Below are 18,695 nucleotides of genomic sequence, written 5' to 3' on the forward strand. Positions count from 1 at the left end.
TACTTAAACAATTTAGCACATTTAACAGCTATATAAATATTTTCTTATAATTTTTTGTTGACAATTTTTATTGGCTGCTTTCTTTCAAGGTGATTTTTTTTTAAACTCTTGCCGAACTAATACGATTGAAGTGACGTTTAAACTCATGACACGTCATACGTAGTCTTGTCAGACGGAGTTATAGTGTTTATATTTGAGAGTATATGCTCCAGGTGATAGGTAAGGTAAAGTTTGGTTGCGTACGAATGTCAGTTTTTGTTTTGTTGGTAGGCGAAATTTAGAGTAAATAATCATATACGTTTAGATATTATTATCATAGAAGTATGATATTTGAAGTACCAGTATGTTGTGTCATTTATTTTGAATTAAAACGAAAAATATGTCTGGCATGCGTGAAACTAACGATAAATGTTTAGCTTTAAGATGGTTTAAATTAGTTTAGTTGAACTTGGACTGTCGGCTACTAACCCTATATTGAATTGAGATTTAAAGTTTAACATTTTAACACATAATTTATTGACAGTGTTATTGTTAATAACAGAAGACAAAGTCGTACTATCGGTTCTACTACTGGTACTTCTGTTTCTACATCTTTGGAGTCCCAGGATTATAAATCGTTAGATAATTGCGTGCAGTGAGTTTTACTAAAACTTTTAGGCCCATTATATATAACCTGCAATAAACACGAGAATTTACGTTCTACTGTAAAATAATGATAGTATATTATTGCCTCATCTAAATAAAAAACGATGAACTATTTTTGTGTATACTATGTTCATTTCAGTTTATACAATTTTATATTATGATTGAATTTGCAAAATGGAGATGTAAAGTGTACAAATTAACGCTTAAATTAGTGTTTGCAGTTGAAATAATTCTGTGGGTAATGCAAGATAAAATAATTATTCTGCAAACGCTAAAGGTATGTTACTGTAATTGATACTGTTCCAGAGTTACCAGGTTTCTAGTTTGAAAACTCTGGAACAGTATCAATTACAGTAACATACCTTTAGCGTTTGCAAGATAATCAACATCACATTTTAAAATCTTGAAATTATAAACGCTTATCTTGATAAAGAATAAGTGACATAAAATCACTTAAGTTGTTTTTAGTGTATTCAGAACTAATGTTGGCTTTGAGTTTTTGTTTTCATAGTTGTGCAAGTCTTTTAGTGATATAGGACTTTGAAATATTTTTAACTAACCAAAATAATTCAAACGTTTTCTTTCGAAACTACTAACTCTCTTAATTTGATGCTGTACTAAATTTCAAATATTATAATCGTCAATTAAGATTGTTTTGCTTTTTAACCATTTATACCCAAAAGATACTCTAACATATGTACATTATATTTTTCAGATATGTTTTTCTAAATAAAAAGCTAACCAAACTCCACACCATTAATAAAAATAGCATAGACAGCATAAAATAGTGCATAATGTTAATATGAAATTTGTTTATATAAAAGATAAAAAATGCAACTAATTATGGTATTTTAAAGTAGTTTTTGTATGTAATCATTTTCCCAACCAGTAAGAAACCTTTTCATTATTCTAATTTTATGTATGCATGCAGGGGTGGCATATATTAGAGGCTTGGGAAGGCCTAGCTTCTCCAAATAAACTGCTGCTCATTGGCCATTATTCTAACCAACTTAAAAATATGCAATATATGTGGAAAGACTGAAAGATATGTATATCAATGAGGAGGATTTATTCATCTAGGGGCTCAAACTGTTTATTCCCCATAGTGCACCCCCCACACACACACACATAAGTTGCAGAATAGTTTACCTGAACAAAAGACATATTGTCTATGTGTGCATGTTTCTATAGTTTTCTGTTTATAAGAATTTTATCATCAAACTTTGCTCTCTCTTATTTTGTTATATGAACAGTGGTGATTTAAAGAAAATTACAGCAGTGACTATGAAGGACACACAATTTGTTATTTTTGACTGACATGCTCATCTGTTCTAAGATGCATATTTAATCATTAGTCTGTTACATACATGTATTATAGTAAAAAAGTTTTATAAGAACATATTTAAGTTCCTTAAAAATTTTTGTTCCACTATTTTTTTTAACAAGCTAGAATGTGAGCTCCATATAACTGCACTGTTAAGTTTTATCAAGATTGATTTTGTACAGAGTACCAAGTATAAAAGCTGTATGTTGGTTCTGCTTGATTGAAAGCACTTCAGATGGAAATTGATTATAACTCATCTTAAGTAATTTATGTAGGTCTGTGGTTTTTATTTTTTTTTTTTTTCGTAGTATTTACAAAAGGGCTTGTTCCCAAACAGAGTTCTGTTAATTGTAAACTGATTTATTTTGTAAGCTTCCTTTATGTATACATTTTAGGTTAATTATTAAGACTTATGGTGAATACATTGCTTCCTTACCTGTTCAGGACCCTCATCAAGTTTTCCTAAAATGTTTATATTATTACAACAATAAACATGCTTTCATGTAACCAACAACTTTCATGTAGTCTGCCAACATATATACAGAATATTAAATCACAAGAAAGATAATAAAAGGAATTTTGAAAGCTTGCAGTTATGTCTATTAAGCTTTAAAAACACGTTTAAAACCAAACTACCTTTTTAAGATGTGCTCCTTTGAAAGTATTTTTGGGATGAATGTAGTTTATGTATATTCTGTTGTCTACCATTTTTTGATACTCACTTCCTTTCTATGATTTGCCATTTGTGAATATATACCATTGTGAAAAGCTTGGTTAACATATGTAGTTGTTAGTACTTACAATGTTATATGGTTTTCATCAGTGTTTTGTAAATTTATTAGGATCAAATGTTGGAGTAGGAAATAAGAAATATTAATTTTTCTCACATATACTAAGTAACAAAAACTTCTCGTGTGTACATTTTTGAGTTTTGCAAAATATGCCACAGAGTTATGGTTTAAATTCCTTTGTAAGAGTCTAGTGTTGAACATAAAAGAACTTGTTCAAAAGAAGCACCTCTTTGGAGCTAAGCAGTTTTTTGAACCAATTTAAACATTAAAAATATATATTAACATTTCAAGTAACATTTAAATTGAATATTTATTATAACTTTATTTCAAATGTGAAAGCTACACAATAAATATAAGCTAACAATAACATTGTACAGGAAGTCTTGCAGTAATATAAAAATAATTTTTGATATGTGGCTTGCTTGTCGAGATTAAAAGATTCATTCTCTCAGTAGACATTTTTTTAAAGTTGTTGAAAATTTCTTATAAATTCTTTTATTAATATCATGAAAAATACAATTTATCATAAAGATTGTGTTTCAAACAGGTTACATGTTTGAGACAGTTTAAGGAAATTATAGTAAATGTAGGCTAAGCCTAAAGTCCAAATAATGGGACTTATATCCACATGATTTTGGGTTTGGCATGGCCAGGTGGTTAAGGCATTTGACTCATAATCCGAGGGTCCCGGGTTCGAATCCCCGTCACACCAAACATGCTTGCCCTTTCAGCTGTGGGGGCATTATAATGTGACAGTCAATCTCGCTATTCGTTGGTAAAAAGAGTAGTCCAAGAGTTGGTATGGGTGGTGATGACTAGCTGCCTTCTCTGCTGATGTCTTACACTGCTACATTAGGGACGGCTAGCACAGATAGTCCTCGTGTAGCTTTGCGCGAAATTCAAAACAAACTATGCCAAAACCCACATTTTGTTCCAACAACATCCGGTGTAGTTGGTTTCATTTTGAACTATGCCAAAGGCCGACAATGACGTTGTACAGTGTTCCTGTTAGGAAGTCTTAAATTTTCTCGAATTAACATTTTGTGGTGTCATATTTTACTAAATTTTTTGTTATTATATTTGTATAATGGAATTGAGTTAATGCGATTTCTAATCAATTATTCAATAAAGCTGATATAAATATTTCATTTATGAAATATAATTCACCAAAGCTTATTTCTTTAACAGTTTAAGTCGTATAAAATTTAAAGGTTGATGCTTATTATGGTTATCAGTGTTATCTAATGTTCCTTGTTTGGATATTTTTTCTAATCTTTTCAAATGAAGTGTAAAAATGAATTATATTTAACAATTAATTTTAAGTGTTTACTGCGACAATATTACTTACTAGCCTATATTTCAAGGTAGTGTAGTGCATAACGTGTGAGACCAACGATTCATTGGACCTGAATATGCGTTTTTGATGATCAAAGCAAATTCAATTGGTTGAACCTGATTCGTGGATATACGAATTTTCCTTGTTAAATAAACTGTTAAGAAGGTTGAGCTATATATATTTAAAGTGATTTGAAAGTTTCTGGTATGCACTTATTTTTGTGGGGGGGATTAGTTCAATGACCTGAGTTGAAGGGTACTCACGCTACGAGTTCATAGACACTAAATCCGGCCCGTACGTATTTTTGTGCGAAACTATAGAGGTGCAGGTAGGGTGTTTTGAAGTAGTGTAATTTTTATTTTACGTTTTTGCTAATAAATATGCTATGCCACAATTTTTTCTCTATTCTTACTGGTGCATACCGCTTCAGCTGAACTGCTTTGAAAGACCTTGATTGATTAAACTAACTCTACCTAATAGGTTTAGTTTAGTATGCCGTAGTTCTGTACAAATTAGCCTAGATGAAAACAAAAAACAAATATTATGCACCTTTGCTTTGAAAATTTTATATTATTTACTGTTTTAATTTTTTTTTTTTAGCGGTTGATTAACTAGTTACACCTGATAACTCAACTTGTAAGTCTGAGATCTTGTACCGCTAAACATCTTTGGGTATCTACGATAAACACAGCAGTGTGTAGTTTGATACTTAACAAACTCACATAATCTGTTAATTTTCAGAATTCTGTGGAGGAAAGTAGGTGAATCTAAATCGTTTGTTAGATGATTGGAAACAAAACTGTGTGTCTTGAACGAGACCGTGGACGGTTTTGAGGTCTGTGGATGTGGTGATATTTTGAAGGTTGAATGATACTTTTCAGTTTGTGAAATAACTCACCAGGAAAACGGGAATACACAACCGTATTTGCTACTGCTTAAAATTGGATGTCTTAGTACATTTTGTGCGTATGTAATTTTCACTAGATTTTAGGATCCCCTTCATCTAATTCCATCAGATACACATCAGTGACATTAAAATACTGTGCTGAAAATTTCATGGTCGTGAAGTATTCAAAATGTTTAGTATCACACTTGAAGATTTTGTACTTCCTATAGAAAATAATGCAGAGCTACCCGTAACTCCATGTCTTAACGCATTCCAGCAGTGAGCTTTTTATATATATCCATGCTAGAAGTCTTGTGTAATGTATTAGTCCTAGTTTTTGAGCGTTTGTGCAGCAGTATTACAGGTACACTCACTCAGTGCGTGACAAAAATATACAAGTTTAATGTTAGATGAATACTTTAAAACTGGTAATGCTATATACAGTGTTGTTTTATTAGCATTATTATATTTAATGCTGAGAATATGTTATTAAATAAATTTATAAGGCAAAAACAATTTCTACCTATATATCAAGTCGTGTTACCATGATTTCTAAATTAAAAGCGTCCTGACTTACAAAAACTTGACCACAATCTCTTAGGGATCATTCTTCCCTGAGTTTACCCCTACGTATAGTTAATTTTAGAAAGTTGTTCTCAATAAAACTAACTAAAATAGAGGAATAATAAAGACTTTCTATATCTACGTTATTCTACAAGTTTTTTTTATTAAGAATGCTTGTTTGGCGCCTCTTTATTATTTTTCGTGGTAATTTGCTGTGGCGGCGTGGATGTATACATTTTAATTCTATTGCATTTAACGGAAACATTGTCAAAAATATTATGATATCGAGTTGCAAAAAACAGTTTTGACTTTGTAGATTAGTTTTTATATGTGTAAAACGGCTCGTTTGGGCTAAGAAAATATTTTACGTAGAGGAGCGAACAACGTTTCGACCTTCGGTCATCGTCAGGTTCGACAAGTGGGTTTTCTCGACGTCACAGATCAGTTTTTAATTCTGTCTGCATATGTGACGTGTGCTTTACGAAATTTTGTTGCTCGTGTCGCTATCATAATTTATCACTAAATCGTCTGGTGATAAGCAAGTATGATACATTGAACTATCACAATGATATAAAAAAAGTTTCAGTTAACGTGTACTGAACTTTCATACATTTAAGTGTATTTTAGTCTGTTTGGACTGTTTTATATGTAATTGTAAAACAAATAGTTGCGTTATTTTACACACTGCTCTAATTGTAAAATACTGTCTACTTTAATCTTTCTGTTTAACTAGATTATTTAATTATTTATACGCGCGTGTGTGTGCGCACGTAGTGTATTTTAATATCCGGATAAGTAAGTTTCTTTTGTGTTTGCCCTTTCAGCTCTTACGGCCAATCCCATTATTAATTGATAAAAAAAACAACACAAAAAAGTCCTGTAGTCTTGCACTGCTAAATTAAAGATAGCTAGCAGATAGTTCTCGTGTAGCTTTACCTGAACTACAAACAAACAAATGTCCCCTGGTGTGGATTCCTGTAGGTGGTGAGGGAACCTCCCAGGAAAGGTTCTGTTCTTTTAATTTACTTCCTCTGAGATCTAAACATTCACCCATGTGTTTGCTGGACGAGAGGATCCTGGTGATTGAGGGATCCAACCCTAACACATCATCTTGGCCTTGGTCTGCAGTGAGGTGTATCTTCACTTGTAAAGATGGAATTACGATGCCAACCAATGTCCTCATTTTCACATTTACATCACCATGTTCACCTACCACCATCAAGGCAGGTTATCTTAATTGCAAGTTATGGCCATACATTCCAAACCCCCTCAGGTGTTTCCAATGTCAGCAACTCTGTCACTTGAAGACATCATGCTGTGGTTCCTTGACATGTGCTCATTGTGGTGGCAAGGACTAAGATGCCTGTAAGTGTGAAATGGACCCTCATTGCATCAATTGCAATGGCACTCACCCGTCCTACTTTCATTTTTGCCCTAAGTTGTTGGAGGAAAAAGAAGTGCAGCATTTGAAGGCAATTCAAAACTTTTCTCACCCTGAGGATCGAAAGTTACTGTCCACCACTTCATATTGAACATGTGCTGCTGTACTTTGTTCCACTACTACAGTGGGAATGCAGACAGATCTCTCTGTGCCTCCAAAAGAATCGTTTTAAACCAAATGAAAAGTCTTTGACCTCAATGGTTAATAAAGTTGATAAATCAATGTCATCACCTATCTCTGTCCCTAACATTCATTTCAGCAAACCCCAAGATCCACTTTCTTTGGTTCTGGGTATGGACATTTTCTCAGGTACATCTTTTTTTCCCATTCCAAGATGCAAAACGATCATTTGTTCATGTCCTCAGTCACTGGAATCCTTTTCAACGACAAAGACCTTGCCCAGTCGAATAAAGAAAAAAGATGTCATAAACAGAAGGGTTTTCCACACAGTTTTCCTACACATAAATAAAAATGGCCACCTTGGTACAATGGAACTGTCAAGGTTTACATTCTAATCTGGATGACGTTAAAGCACTGATTGCTTCCTACCATCCTCTGTCTTTCCTTACAGGCAACATTTCTGAAACCTGTTGAAACAGTCACCTTTTGGTAGTTTTTTTTTGTACAGAAATGACAGGCTGTGTGATGGACGAGTGCATGTTGATCAGCATGTGTCGACCCTGTCTTTGCCACTCAACATACCCTTAGAGGCTGTAACCATTGTGTTTCTGTTGGTTGTACTATCACTGTTTGTTCTCTCTATCTGTCTCCTTAAGAGACCTATGATCAGTCAGACCTTGATACTCTTGTTCAACAGTTGCCATCTCCCTTTTTAATCCTGGGATATTTTAATAAGTATAATCGCCTTTGGGAAGGTACTGATATTAATGGGAGGGGTTGCTCCATAGAACATATGCTCTCAGCTCACAACCTTTATCTTTTTAATACTGGCTCTTTTACTTATTTTCATGCACCTAGTCAGTCCTTTACTGCTATTGATCTCTCAGTTTGCTACCCTTCGCTATACTCCCACTTTTCATAGAGCATTGACAGTGACCCATGAGGCAGTGGTCACTTTCCTATAATTTTGAGACTGGCCGTGTTCAATACCACCTGACCCACGTGCCCCCAAAGGAAGCTGGATCAAGCTAACTGGCCCTCTTTTACTGCTGTTGCTGAACTTGATCCTGCCATCATCTGTAAGCCATCAATAGATGACTGCATAGCAGCAGTGACTGACTGTATTATATAGGCAGTTGCTCAATGTATTCCTAAAACCGTGACACGTTTTCCATGATATCCTCATCTATGGTAGAATCCTGCCTGCCACATGGCACGGAAGGCTCAAAAACTGACTTGGGATGATTTTCATAGGTATCCCTCACTCTCGAACCGCATCGCTTCCTAGCATGACCGTGCATATGCTCAGTGAGTAAGATGTCAAAGCCAGAAGGAATCTTTGATTAAGTTCACAACCAGCATTCTTCTACCACCAGTTCCAAAGTCATCTAATTTCATATATTAGACTTTTAGAGAAATAAAATCGCCTTTAAAAAATCTATTGTAATGCTGTCATTAACCGACAGGCTTGTTGCTTTGGGTTGAAAAGGAACGTTTGCTCGAAATGTTGACAAGTTAATAAATTATTACAATAGTTTTTAAAAGGGGTTTTTTTACTCTAAAAGCCCAATTTATTTTATTTTACTAATTTGGAATTTTCCTTCTTTATTCACTGTAGATATCTAATTTCAGCAAATAATCCATGTAAGGCATTAACAGTTATCACGAGATATTCTTTAAATGTTATAAGACCAAACGATTTGGCACTAATTTTTAAATGCACTTTAAAAATATTGGAAAACAATTCAAGTACATCTATGACCAATGTTTATGTAAAGAAACCCTGTACTGTAATAACTAGTTTAGAATATATTATCAGGTTAGGTTTTTAAATTTTGGAGCAGGTGATGTCTACAAGTTTGATGTTCTTGTTAAATGGATGCCAAATGATCGCAAGCATGTGCTAATCCTTTTGCTCAAGTAAATATTACATATTCCATTGTATCAAGTCAGCTTTGTGGCTAATGTTCGCGGACGTTCTCTTGTATAAACTTTCTAAGGTCATGATCGTGTGCTGCTCTAAGTTGTGCCTTATTTTGTGTTTCCACTGTACTAGATTGTACGCAACAGAATGGTTGGCCATTCAGAAATGCATGCAATAAGAACATAACACGAGAAATTAATATAAATTAGGCTAAATTTTTGTCCGATGAATTTTTTATGTTTAGCTGATGTTGTAGGTCTTTCACGGCTATAATGTGAAAATACTGTTTTGGCGTAAACGTGATGGTGAGTACTTCTAAATATTTGTGGTGATGTTTGGTAGCTTTCATGAATGTTTTGGCATACGTGGAAAAGAGCAGCAAAGGGTAATGTCGGTTGTCGTTAAAACCATGCTGAATGATGACATTGAGTTCTTTGAGTTATGTATTGGTTAATTAATATCTGATTGTGGATTTATAAGTTCAACCACAAGAGCATGTGCTTTCTTTAAATATTTAAAACAATTTGTGTATAATTAAGTAACATGACTGTCATGGCTGGACCAGTTCTGTTATTTGGGGCAGTGAAGAAATTTCATCTGAAAAGATTGGAAGTGGCAGAATGAAGCATTTGAAATATATAATGTAGCAGTGACTTTGAGAGACTACAAGCTAAGCACAGTAATAAGACAAGAAGTGAAAGTTTGTATAGAGAAGGTGTAGGAATTGAGATTGATGGAAGACAATTAATGAGACTGAGAGCAGAGAGGAAAGTTAACAGCTAGTAACAGAGAAGAAAAACAAGGAAGAGATGAAAATATTGTATCAAATAGGCTATAAAGTGTGGTGAACTATAGATTTAAACAAAGATGGATAATGAGATGCCCCAAGCCCATGTATGGAGGGAGAATAAGAATGGTATAACTTTTTGGGCTAATAAAAATTATGGCTTGAAATATTAATTAATTATGCATTTGGTGAGAAACTCGGTTGATTAGTTTAGAGTATAAAACATTGCATATTCTGTGTTTTCTTAATGCTGGTAAAGAATATGTTTGAGTTTGTCTTGAACTAAAGTACTGTCAAGCTTGTGGGTGAAAGTCTGAGTTGCAATAGACTCTACATCATACTAGATAATGAACATAATCAATCTATTGTTTTCACTGCTCTTGATCATTGAATATCTTTTTTTAGTAACAGATGTAATTCAACAGCCCAGGTTCACTGCAAGGTTAACATGTATATATTTGTAGTGATGTTAATTATTTCCAATATAATTATGTTTATAATCTGAACTTATTTGTTTGTTTGTTTTAAATTAGTTCAAGCTGTTTTTGTATTTTATTTTTTATATCTTAATTTGTAATGTTTTTAAAATTTTGTGTGTGTACAAAATGCATTGTAAACAACATTTACACCTTCAGGGACATAGATTTTTAATCAGATTAATGACCATATCGTGGATAGAGCTATGTTGAGCTGGCCATAAGGAAAGTTTGGCTCAGTTAAGTGCAATCATAATAGGCAGACATCCATTTTTCTTAAGTTGTATTATTGTGAGATTTTATTATCTATAGTTAACCTAATGTCAAGTACCAGTCAGTAAATTAAAAACTTAAAGGCACATGTTTTAATGTGAATAAGCATATTAAAATTGTCCCTTGGTAATCCAGTCTGAGGCTTGTATTGTTAAGAATCTGTAGTCATTACCCACAAACAGCACAGCACAACTAGCATGTTGTGTAGTTTTATGCTTTGTAATAAATAAACAAACAAAAACAAAACTATACTGCTATTCGCTACTGAAGATGGAAGAAAAAATAGTTTCTTGTATCTATCCAGGTACTTTACCAATTGTGTATCTGCACCTTTCTTTCCATGGCACAATATATAGACAGAGACACATACACATACAATTAAAGGTAAAAAGTAGAGATGTACACAGTAGAAATATTATTTGTTTTCTGATATCTTTTATGCTCCTAATCCTTTATGGAAGGTTGGTCTGGACCATTCCTGATGTGTAATAGGTTGAAGAGAGCTATAAAGGATTTTCTGAAATATTATGATTAATTTGAAACCCACCACAGGTCTTTGAAGGAGCTCTTTTATTCATTATGGTTATCAAGCAGTCCAACTCTCTCTTGCAGAAGATATTAATCATTCACGTAAAAATCAGTGAAAAGTGTCATAAATTGTCTTTAGTAAGGTACAAATATTTATAGCTCCACAATGGGTAACAAGCTCCTGTTTTTAATAACTTTGTGATCATCATTTTATTTAGACCTCCTCCTCCTCCAACTTTATAATTCTTTGAAAATCCAATCCTTTCTAGTTTTGCATGGCATTGTGGGAGTGTTCATATTTTCAAAACAATAAAGTGAAATAGATATCTCCTTTGTAAAATTACAAGTTTAAAACCTATATTTAATGTCTGGCAGTAGTATGATTCAGGTAAACATGATTCAAGAAAGGGTTTACTACAGGTATTTGCTTCCTTGTTACAGTACAGTAAATCGTGGCACATGCTACTTCATATATAAAGAAACAGTAATCATGGAAGTGCAACATAAACTACTGTGTCATGCCAAAAGTATCACTGAACAAAGTAAAATTAAGAAATAAAAAAACTTGCAAGTGACAGCAGAGGGGTTATGCAAATCAAGACAAGTGGGCTGGGCTTTCATTAGTGAAAAAAAGTTTTAAAACCACTGCAGTAAGGAAATTTTAGTTACAGCTTTTAAGTGAAATGTATAGGAGTACTTCCCTTCTTATTGCTCTCTGAATATTTAATTTGTAAATGTGAAAAAATTTTAACTACTCAGTAGTTTATAATAAAAATCATAAAAAAGAAAGATACGCTGTTATATTCTTAACTTTAAGTTATTGGTCAGTGACAGCTTCAAGTTTTGAACTCAAGATGTTAGAATTATTACTCTGATAAATTACTAAAAATTAGTATTATTATGATAAAAAAATGGTAAAGATGTTCTTTTTTATAGTATTTTGTGATAGGAGTGCTTAGATCTGCAAGTTTAAAATGTCTGCCAAGGCCATTTATGAAGCTACAGGAAAAGAACTACTGAACAGATTTCTTAATAGTGGTGGAAATGCTGTCAAATGCCAGTATGCTAGTGTTAAGGAAAACACAAGATGGGAAGATCTGGTTGCAAATAACTCATGGTTAAAAACAGAAGTAAGTGTGAGTGCTAAATTTATATGTAGAAAACTATGTGTACAGACTGTGTATTTACAATAGGATATGTAACACTTCTGTTATGAAATTTTATATTTTACATTCTTTTAGATAGTTCTTTGTGTGTGTATAACCAATGTCTTAAATTAAAGTTTACATTCATTTTCCGTGAGAACTAATGGATGGAAAGATCCACTGGTCCAGAATGCTGCTTACTAATAGTTCACAAGCAATGTGAAGCTTGTGTTGCAGAGTATGTTTAAGATATTAAACAAGGGAATAAAAGAAACTACAGAAACAAGCAATTATTGGAATATGGTGAAATTACATTCATTGTGACCGTTGAACAGATCTTGGACACAAACCTAAACCATGCTTTAGTGAGGAGTTAATTTTAAACCCATTTATCTTTTGGCCTATAACCCTATCTCTTCAGGTCATGTTATGGTCATGGGTCAAAGGCCGTGTTGTCATATATGTAGAATTACATTCAAAATTTTATTGAACTATTATTTAATGAGTGTATGCCAATAAAACTTATATCAAATTGTAGATTATAATTTCAATATTTAGTATTATCCATTAGTTAATTTCATTTAAAAATAAATATTAAAAATGAAATTCTAAATATTGATTTTTAGTGTGTCGCATAGTATGTTGAATGCAGCATTTATTCAGGTTAAATGTTTCTGTTGTTCGAATATAAAGTTTATACTCTGTAGTTTTATTACAAATTTGGACCTCAAATTATTGACAAGATAGAATCTAAGATAAGGACATCTTATCTTTTCTATTTGCTGAGATATCACTACATTTATTGAATTAAACACAATTACAGTTATCTCACCTTTCCATTTTTGAAAACTCTTACATATATCTACATCTGTCTGTGACATATGAATAACAAATCAAAAGCTCAGAATGTTCCTCATATGGTCCTTGGAGCTTTTATAAAATATGGCAGATTTCAAACAATAACACAAGTCTTTAGGCAGCTTGAAATTTTATATGTTGTTAAGCCACAAATATATCTTAGTTACTAAGCTCTATAAATTATAGTGGAATTCTATGGTATAAATGTAGTAATCTGACTTTTGGTTATGTCAAAATGTATACGTAAAACCTAAAAAAAATTTGTTTTACATCCTTCATGTGCAAAGTTTTATAAGGCTTAGCAACCTATGGCAAGTTGCAAACAAGTTCAAAATTCATCACTAGAAGAGATTATTACTTTATATTTTTTAATGTAGTTTTTGTCAAACCCACAGATATCTTGTGTAACTTGTTCTTTAAAAATAAATCTAAGAAATAGTCAGAGATTAATAATTTGTCTTAATCAAAACTGATAGGTGATTATTTTTCTCTAGCATTTAGTTGTGAAGCCAGATCAACTTATAAAGAGACGTGGCAAACTCGGTCTCATCCATGTGAACTCTGACCTAGATGGTGTGCACAAATGGGTGGATGAACGAATAGGTAAAGATGTGCAGGTGAGATCAGCTTCTGTTTCAGATCAGTTTGAACAAGTAAAGAAGATTGTACAATGTGTACAGCTTATGACAAATTTTAAATATTTCATAATATACTGACTTAAAGTAGCTTAAGAAAGGAGAGCAAAAAAAGGCTGTTATAGTATTAATTTAAAAGGCTGAACTTTTTGGAAACAAGTAAATAATTGTATAATTTTATTCTACAAAGGAACCACTGAAGAAAAGTTATTGAACTTTAAGTTGAAACTATTTTGAATTACATAACTGGTAGAGTGAAAATTCTAACTATGCAAGATTATATTGTCACAAATAATAGAAAAGAAGTTACATCTAAAATCCTGTTTTTTTTTTGGATGATTTGCTTTGCTAAGTCTCAGATTTTAATATATTTCTGTTCATAAAAAAAAAGCCCACAAGAGAATAAATTCTTGTATATTAAAATTGAGAAATGGTTATTGTTTGTATGAAACATTGGCATAAATTTATTTCTTTTAGTGTAACTAACAGTCGCCAATAAAGTGTATGATATAGATAATTCACTGGGGCAACTATAACCAACTATTAGATCAGATTCTTCTGGAGACTGGAGATGCTGCTGTTAGACATGATAAATTTCTCTTAAATATTTTTATTTTGGTATTTTTGATTTATAATTTTAACATAATCATATGTATTAATATTAACATTTTAGATGAATTATGTAGTGCTACACTTCAAGGCCTTGTTTACTTTTCATTACTGTATTAATCTGTCAACTCAGGGCATTATAGTCTTTACATGTGTGTTTAATTTTGTTAAATTATAACCCTTGTGATTTAAGTCTAAAACTATTATATGGAAGAATTATAAAGGAAAGCATGTTAAGCAAGGATGTAGCTGAATGCATGAAATAATTTTAGAAAACTGTTTAAGTGAGTTACTAGTTTAACCATTAAATGGCAGCCATCATCAATTGATGTCGCTATTTACAACATTCCCACTGTTTAAGGGCTAATTTTAGCATTTACTAAGTGTTTAAATGATGTATAAAAGTGAAGTACAAATATATAGAAGTGTATTTAAAAACTGGATAATAAAACTGAAGTAAAAGCGTATAAATTAAATTTAAATGGTGTATTAGAGATTACAAGTGAAACCATTCTCATCTGTATTCTTTAAATTTTAAGTAGTATATGGATTTTTTATTCAATCCTGGTGTTTTGAATAATATAAGTGCAGTTGATGATGTCACCCGATGGTATGTGTAGAACTGGCTCATAAGAAGGTATTCTGAGAAGAGGTGTGAATATATGGGTTTATAAACTTTGTGCATGCGATAATGGTACTTCAACCTGTTTACTTTAGATTGTGGTGATGTTATAGATAAATGTCAAACCTGTACTGTATTAATTTTTGTGTGTGACACTTGATATTTAAAGGTTTAAAAAATTTAAATTGAAATAAAACCACTTGAGTCACAAATGGCAAACCAGATGGCTTTTCACTTGTATAATTTTTGAAATTTTATAAAGAGTGTAGTTTTATTATGGGTTGCACGAAGGTAATGTGTTATTTAAGTATGATTAACTTCATAACTTCTAAATTTTATAATAATTGTAATTTAATTACTTTCTATAATGTAGATTTAAATATTAATAGATGCGTATTACAATTTTAGTGCAGTGAGTGGCTGTGTGTAGTTTATTAGTTACTGTTTCTCCCTAATTGTTTGTTCGTTTGAATCTGTACATTTTATTAGTAGCAGTGTAAACCCCACCTAATAATGTTGATAGTGGTGTTTGTATAGGTATTTATGTAACAATTATTGTTTGTGTACCTTGAAACAAAGAGATAAAGTTCAAAAAATAACATAAAACTGCTGTGTAATAGGTATATGATAGCTTTTTCTTTCTTTTTCAAACCATGATAACAAGTGTTGCTCAAACTTCTATAGACTTGAATCAACTTTTGTTACTCTTGTTGCCAGAATAGTTTTGAGCCTTTATTATGTATTGTAAATAAATGGAAAAGAACAGTCAATTGAAAATATGAAACTGTACATATAACTTGAGACAACTAGGAACCTGTTGGTCCATCTAGGCTGTCCCATCCTTTACATTAGAATCTAAACAAAATGCTAGAAAAACTTGAAACCAACTGTTTATTATTCAAGTACTTTTCTTAAAGTCTCATAAATGAACTATATCTATCGCATCTGAAGGCAGCCAGTTCCAAAAACCAACCACCCTTTTAGAAAAATAGATATCTTACCTGAAGATGATTACTGCCCTACCTAAAATGTATACTTGTGCCCCCCCCTAGTCTTACTGTTTTTACCACTAAATATGAAAAAAGATGTACCTACACCATAAATTCCCTTAACAACCTTATACATCTCAGATTCCCTCTTGTGTTTTGTTTTGTTTTTCCTAAGAGAAAGTAACTTCAGTAATATTAACCTGTTTTCAAGAATCTGTCAATTTCTCATTTTAAGTAACCATTCTAGTAACCCTTATGTGAAACCTTTTCAAGAGTTTATTGGGAATTAATATAACAGAAACAAAACATAGCTGAATATTTTACCTACATTGGTCTTCAGTACCATTCATTCAAACACAAAATTTAAAATACTTGAAATTTAAGATAACTTATTATTTATATCTAGTCAAAAATGCATTAAAACCAAAGTATTATAGAGCTAAGTTGAGTAATAATTGTTTTATAAAACTTTTTACATGGAAATGCTAGACACAACTTAGAGTGAGGCTTGCATATTTTTAAACATTCTGAATTAGTCTTTCTCATTTTTTTTAATAACTAAATTTTGTAGCATGCTATGAATATTTATTGTGACATCTACGTTTTGTTACCAAAAAAATCAATTCGAGTGGAAAGGTCATAAAATGTGTACCTCATATAACACTTTACTGAATTAATATATTTTGATCTGTTTTGTACTTTTCTTTATTTTATATTAGGTTTATTTCTGTTCTAAGTCATCAGATACAAATACCTCTAACTAATAGCTTCAGAGCTAAGGTACCATAGACAAGTAATATGTGTATGTGTACACAAAAAGTGTATGTATAATGAATTATGTATGTTTTCTTTCATAGGTTGGTAAGGCAACAGGAAAACTTAAAAACTTTATCATTGAACCATTTATTCCTCACAAACAGGTAAATTTGTAAAGTATCCATAGTTCTAGTTATTTAAAGATAAGTTTCTTATGCTATTTGCCATAATATATTTTCTTTTTAAATTTTAATGTGATGTATACTGCTTGCCATCAAGTTCTATGGTTTTCAGTGTGGACATTTACATGTTATAAAGTGGGCCACTCCAAGAATTTAAAAAGAAAATTGTTATATGTAAAAGGGTGCAAAATGTTTTTATAAGCTGTATTTGCTATAATAGTCATGATAAATGTATAGCCTATGCTGAAATTCTATTAGTCTAACCTTTTATTTATTTTTTTCTACTGTATTGATTAAATTATTACACATTGCAAATCAATGTATGATACAGTTTATTACACCACACTTGATACAGATGCATAACAACAATGGGGGGGAAGGTTAGCTGTCTACATACAATTTGATAGTGTATTGAAAATATCGCCATCTGTAGGCTAAATGCTGAACCTTTGCAATTAAAAGTGACTCCAGATAGGAAAAGCTGAAATTAAGTTTCAATATAAATACTACTCTTAATTCAGATTATTGAAAGGTGTAAAACTTGTGATCAGGTTATCCAGTTAATACACATTATGAAGTCAAAAACTACACCTGGTGGTCCAAAATCCAAATTGCATTGACCTTTTCTGTCGTACGTAAGAAAAAAGTCCAAGTAGTAGTCTGAAACACTTTTTTCTAGTCTCTTCTTCACGGAACTTTGCATTAAAAATAACTTCTAATCTCAGCAAAATGTTTGTATGTACATTTGAAAGTATTGTAGATAGAAAACTAGATAATTGGGCATTTTAATTTTCAAATGTGTAATTGAGTCATGCATGCATATTTGTACATTAGCCTGTAATCAATAAATGAAGTTATCAGTAAATAATAAATGAGTTAAAATAAGACAAGTAGCATTTTTGAAAATATTTATAACTAAATATAGAGTTGTATTTTTACACTTGCACTATTTCACGTAAATAGAACCACACTAGCCCATGGCTAGTGCATACAGAATTCAAATTTGGTTAGAGGTGATGCAAGTGGATATTTACTGATATATCCTGTTTTTAGATTTCTTAATTGTTACAGAGGAACTTAAACTATTATTTCTATTAAATTAACTTGATTTTACACACTGAATTGTATAACAGTATTATTATGGTTTTGTTTTTCAACCTCCATGGCATTTTCACTTAATCTGAAATTAGTCAAGGAAATTGTTATTGTTAAACTCTAAGTTCTTTGCACACAAATTTCACATTGTGTTTGATAGAAATGCTACCTGATAAAATAAAGAGGACTGTAGAAAAATAGAGTTTCCTAAAATGAGTGCTAGTGCATTTGTTTAACATATTTAATATTTTAATATATTTTATTACCACACAGGATGAGGAAGCGTATGTTTGTATCTATTCTCATCGACATGGTGATACCATTCTATTTCACCATGAAGGAGGTGTGGAGGTTGGAGATGTTGATGCTAAGGTCAGTTGCTTTCTGTCAAAAGTAATTAAACCAAAACATTTTTGTGTACTTAGATTAATTCTGTTATTAATTTTATTGGGTTATGAGTTTGTGAACAAATAACATCCTTGATAAATTTGTTCTCATTAGCTTTTGGTAAATTTAATACCATTTATATATAATATATAAAAACTCTGAAATCCTATAGCATCTTTCCATTACATCAAATAGGCTGTTGTTTTTTATACTTTTATCTTTTTCTTAAATGATGAAATTTTTAAACCTTAGATCAGAAAGATACAGTGATATTTCTCTCTTATTAATGACCACAAAAACATTATGGTTTTGTACCTTGTAC

At 31.7% G+C, this 18,695-nt stretch overlaps 1 protein-coding gene across 3 annotated transcripts in view; it reads left to right on the forward strand.

The window, feature by feature from the left end:
• Positions 1–119: 119 nt before the first annotated feature.
• Positions 120–18,695, forward strand: part of LOC143246407 (ATP-citrate synthase-like) — a 59,795-nt gene continuing 41,219 nt past the window's right edge. The window contains exons 1-5 of one of the 3 annotated variants that reach the window (XM_076493056.1): positions 120–219; positions 12,032–12,225; positions 13,593–13,715; positions 16,811–16,873; positions 18,260–18,358. In XM_076493056.1, coding sequence (XP_076349171.1) covers positions 12,070–12,225; positions 13,593–13,715; positions 16,811–16,873; positions 18,260–18,358 — 441 coding nt within the window. In that variant the 5' untranslated portion in view covers positions 120–219; positions 12,032–12,069. Of the gene's footprint in view, positions 220–5,768; positions 6,089–9,827; positions 9,948–12,031; positions 12,226–13,592; positions 13,716–16,810; positions 16,874–18,259; positions 18,359–18,695 lie in introns of those variants that run through there. The other 2 variants (XM_076493057.1, XM_076493058.1) reach the window with 2 other exon arrangements.

The sequence above is a fragment of the Tachypleus tridentatus genome, chromosome 3 (assembly GCF_004210375.1).
Source record: "Tachypleus tridentatus isolate NWPU-2018 chromosome 3, ASM421037v1, whole genome shotgun sequence".
Taxonomy (NCBI): Eukaryota; Metazoa; Arthropoda; class Merostomata; order Xiphosura; family Limulidae; genus Tachypleus; species Tachypleus tridentatus.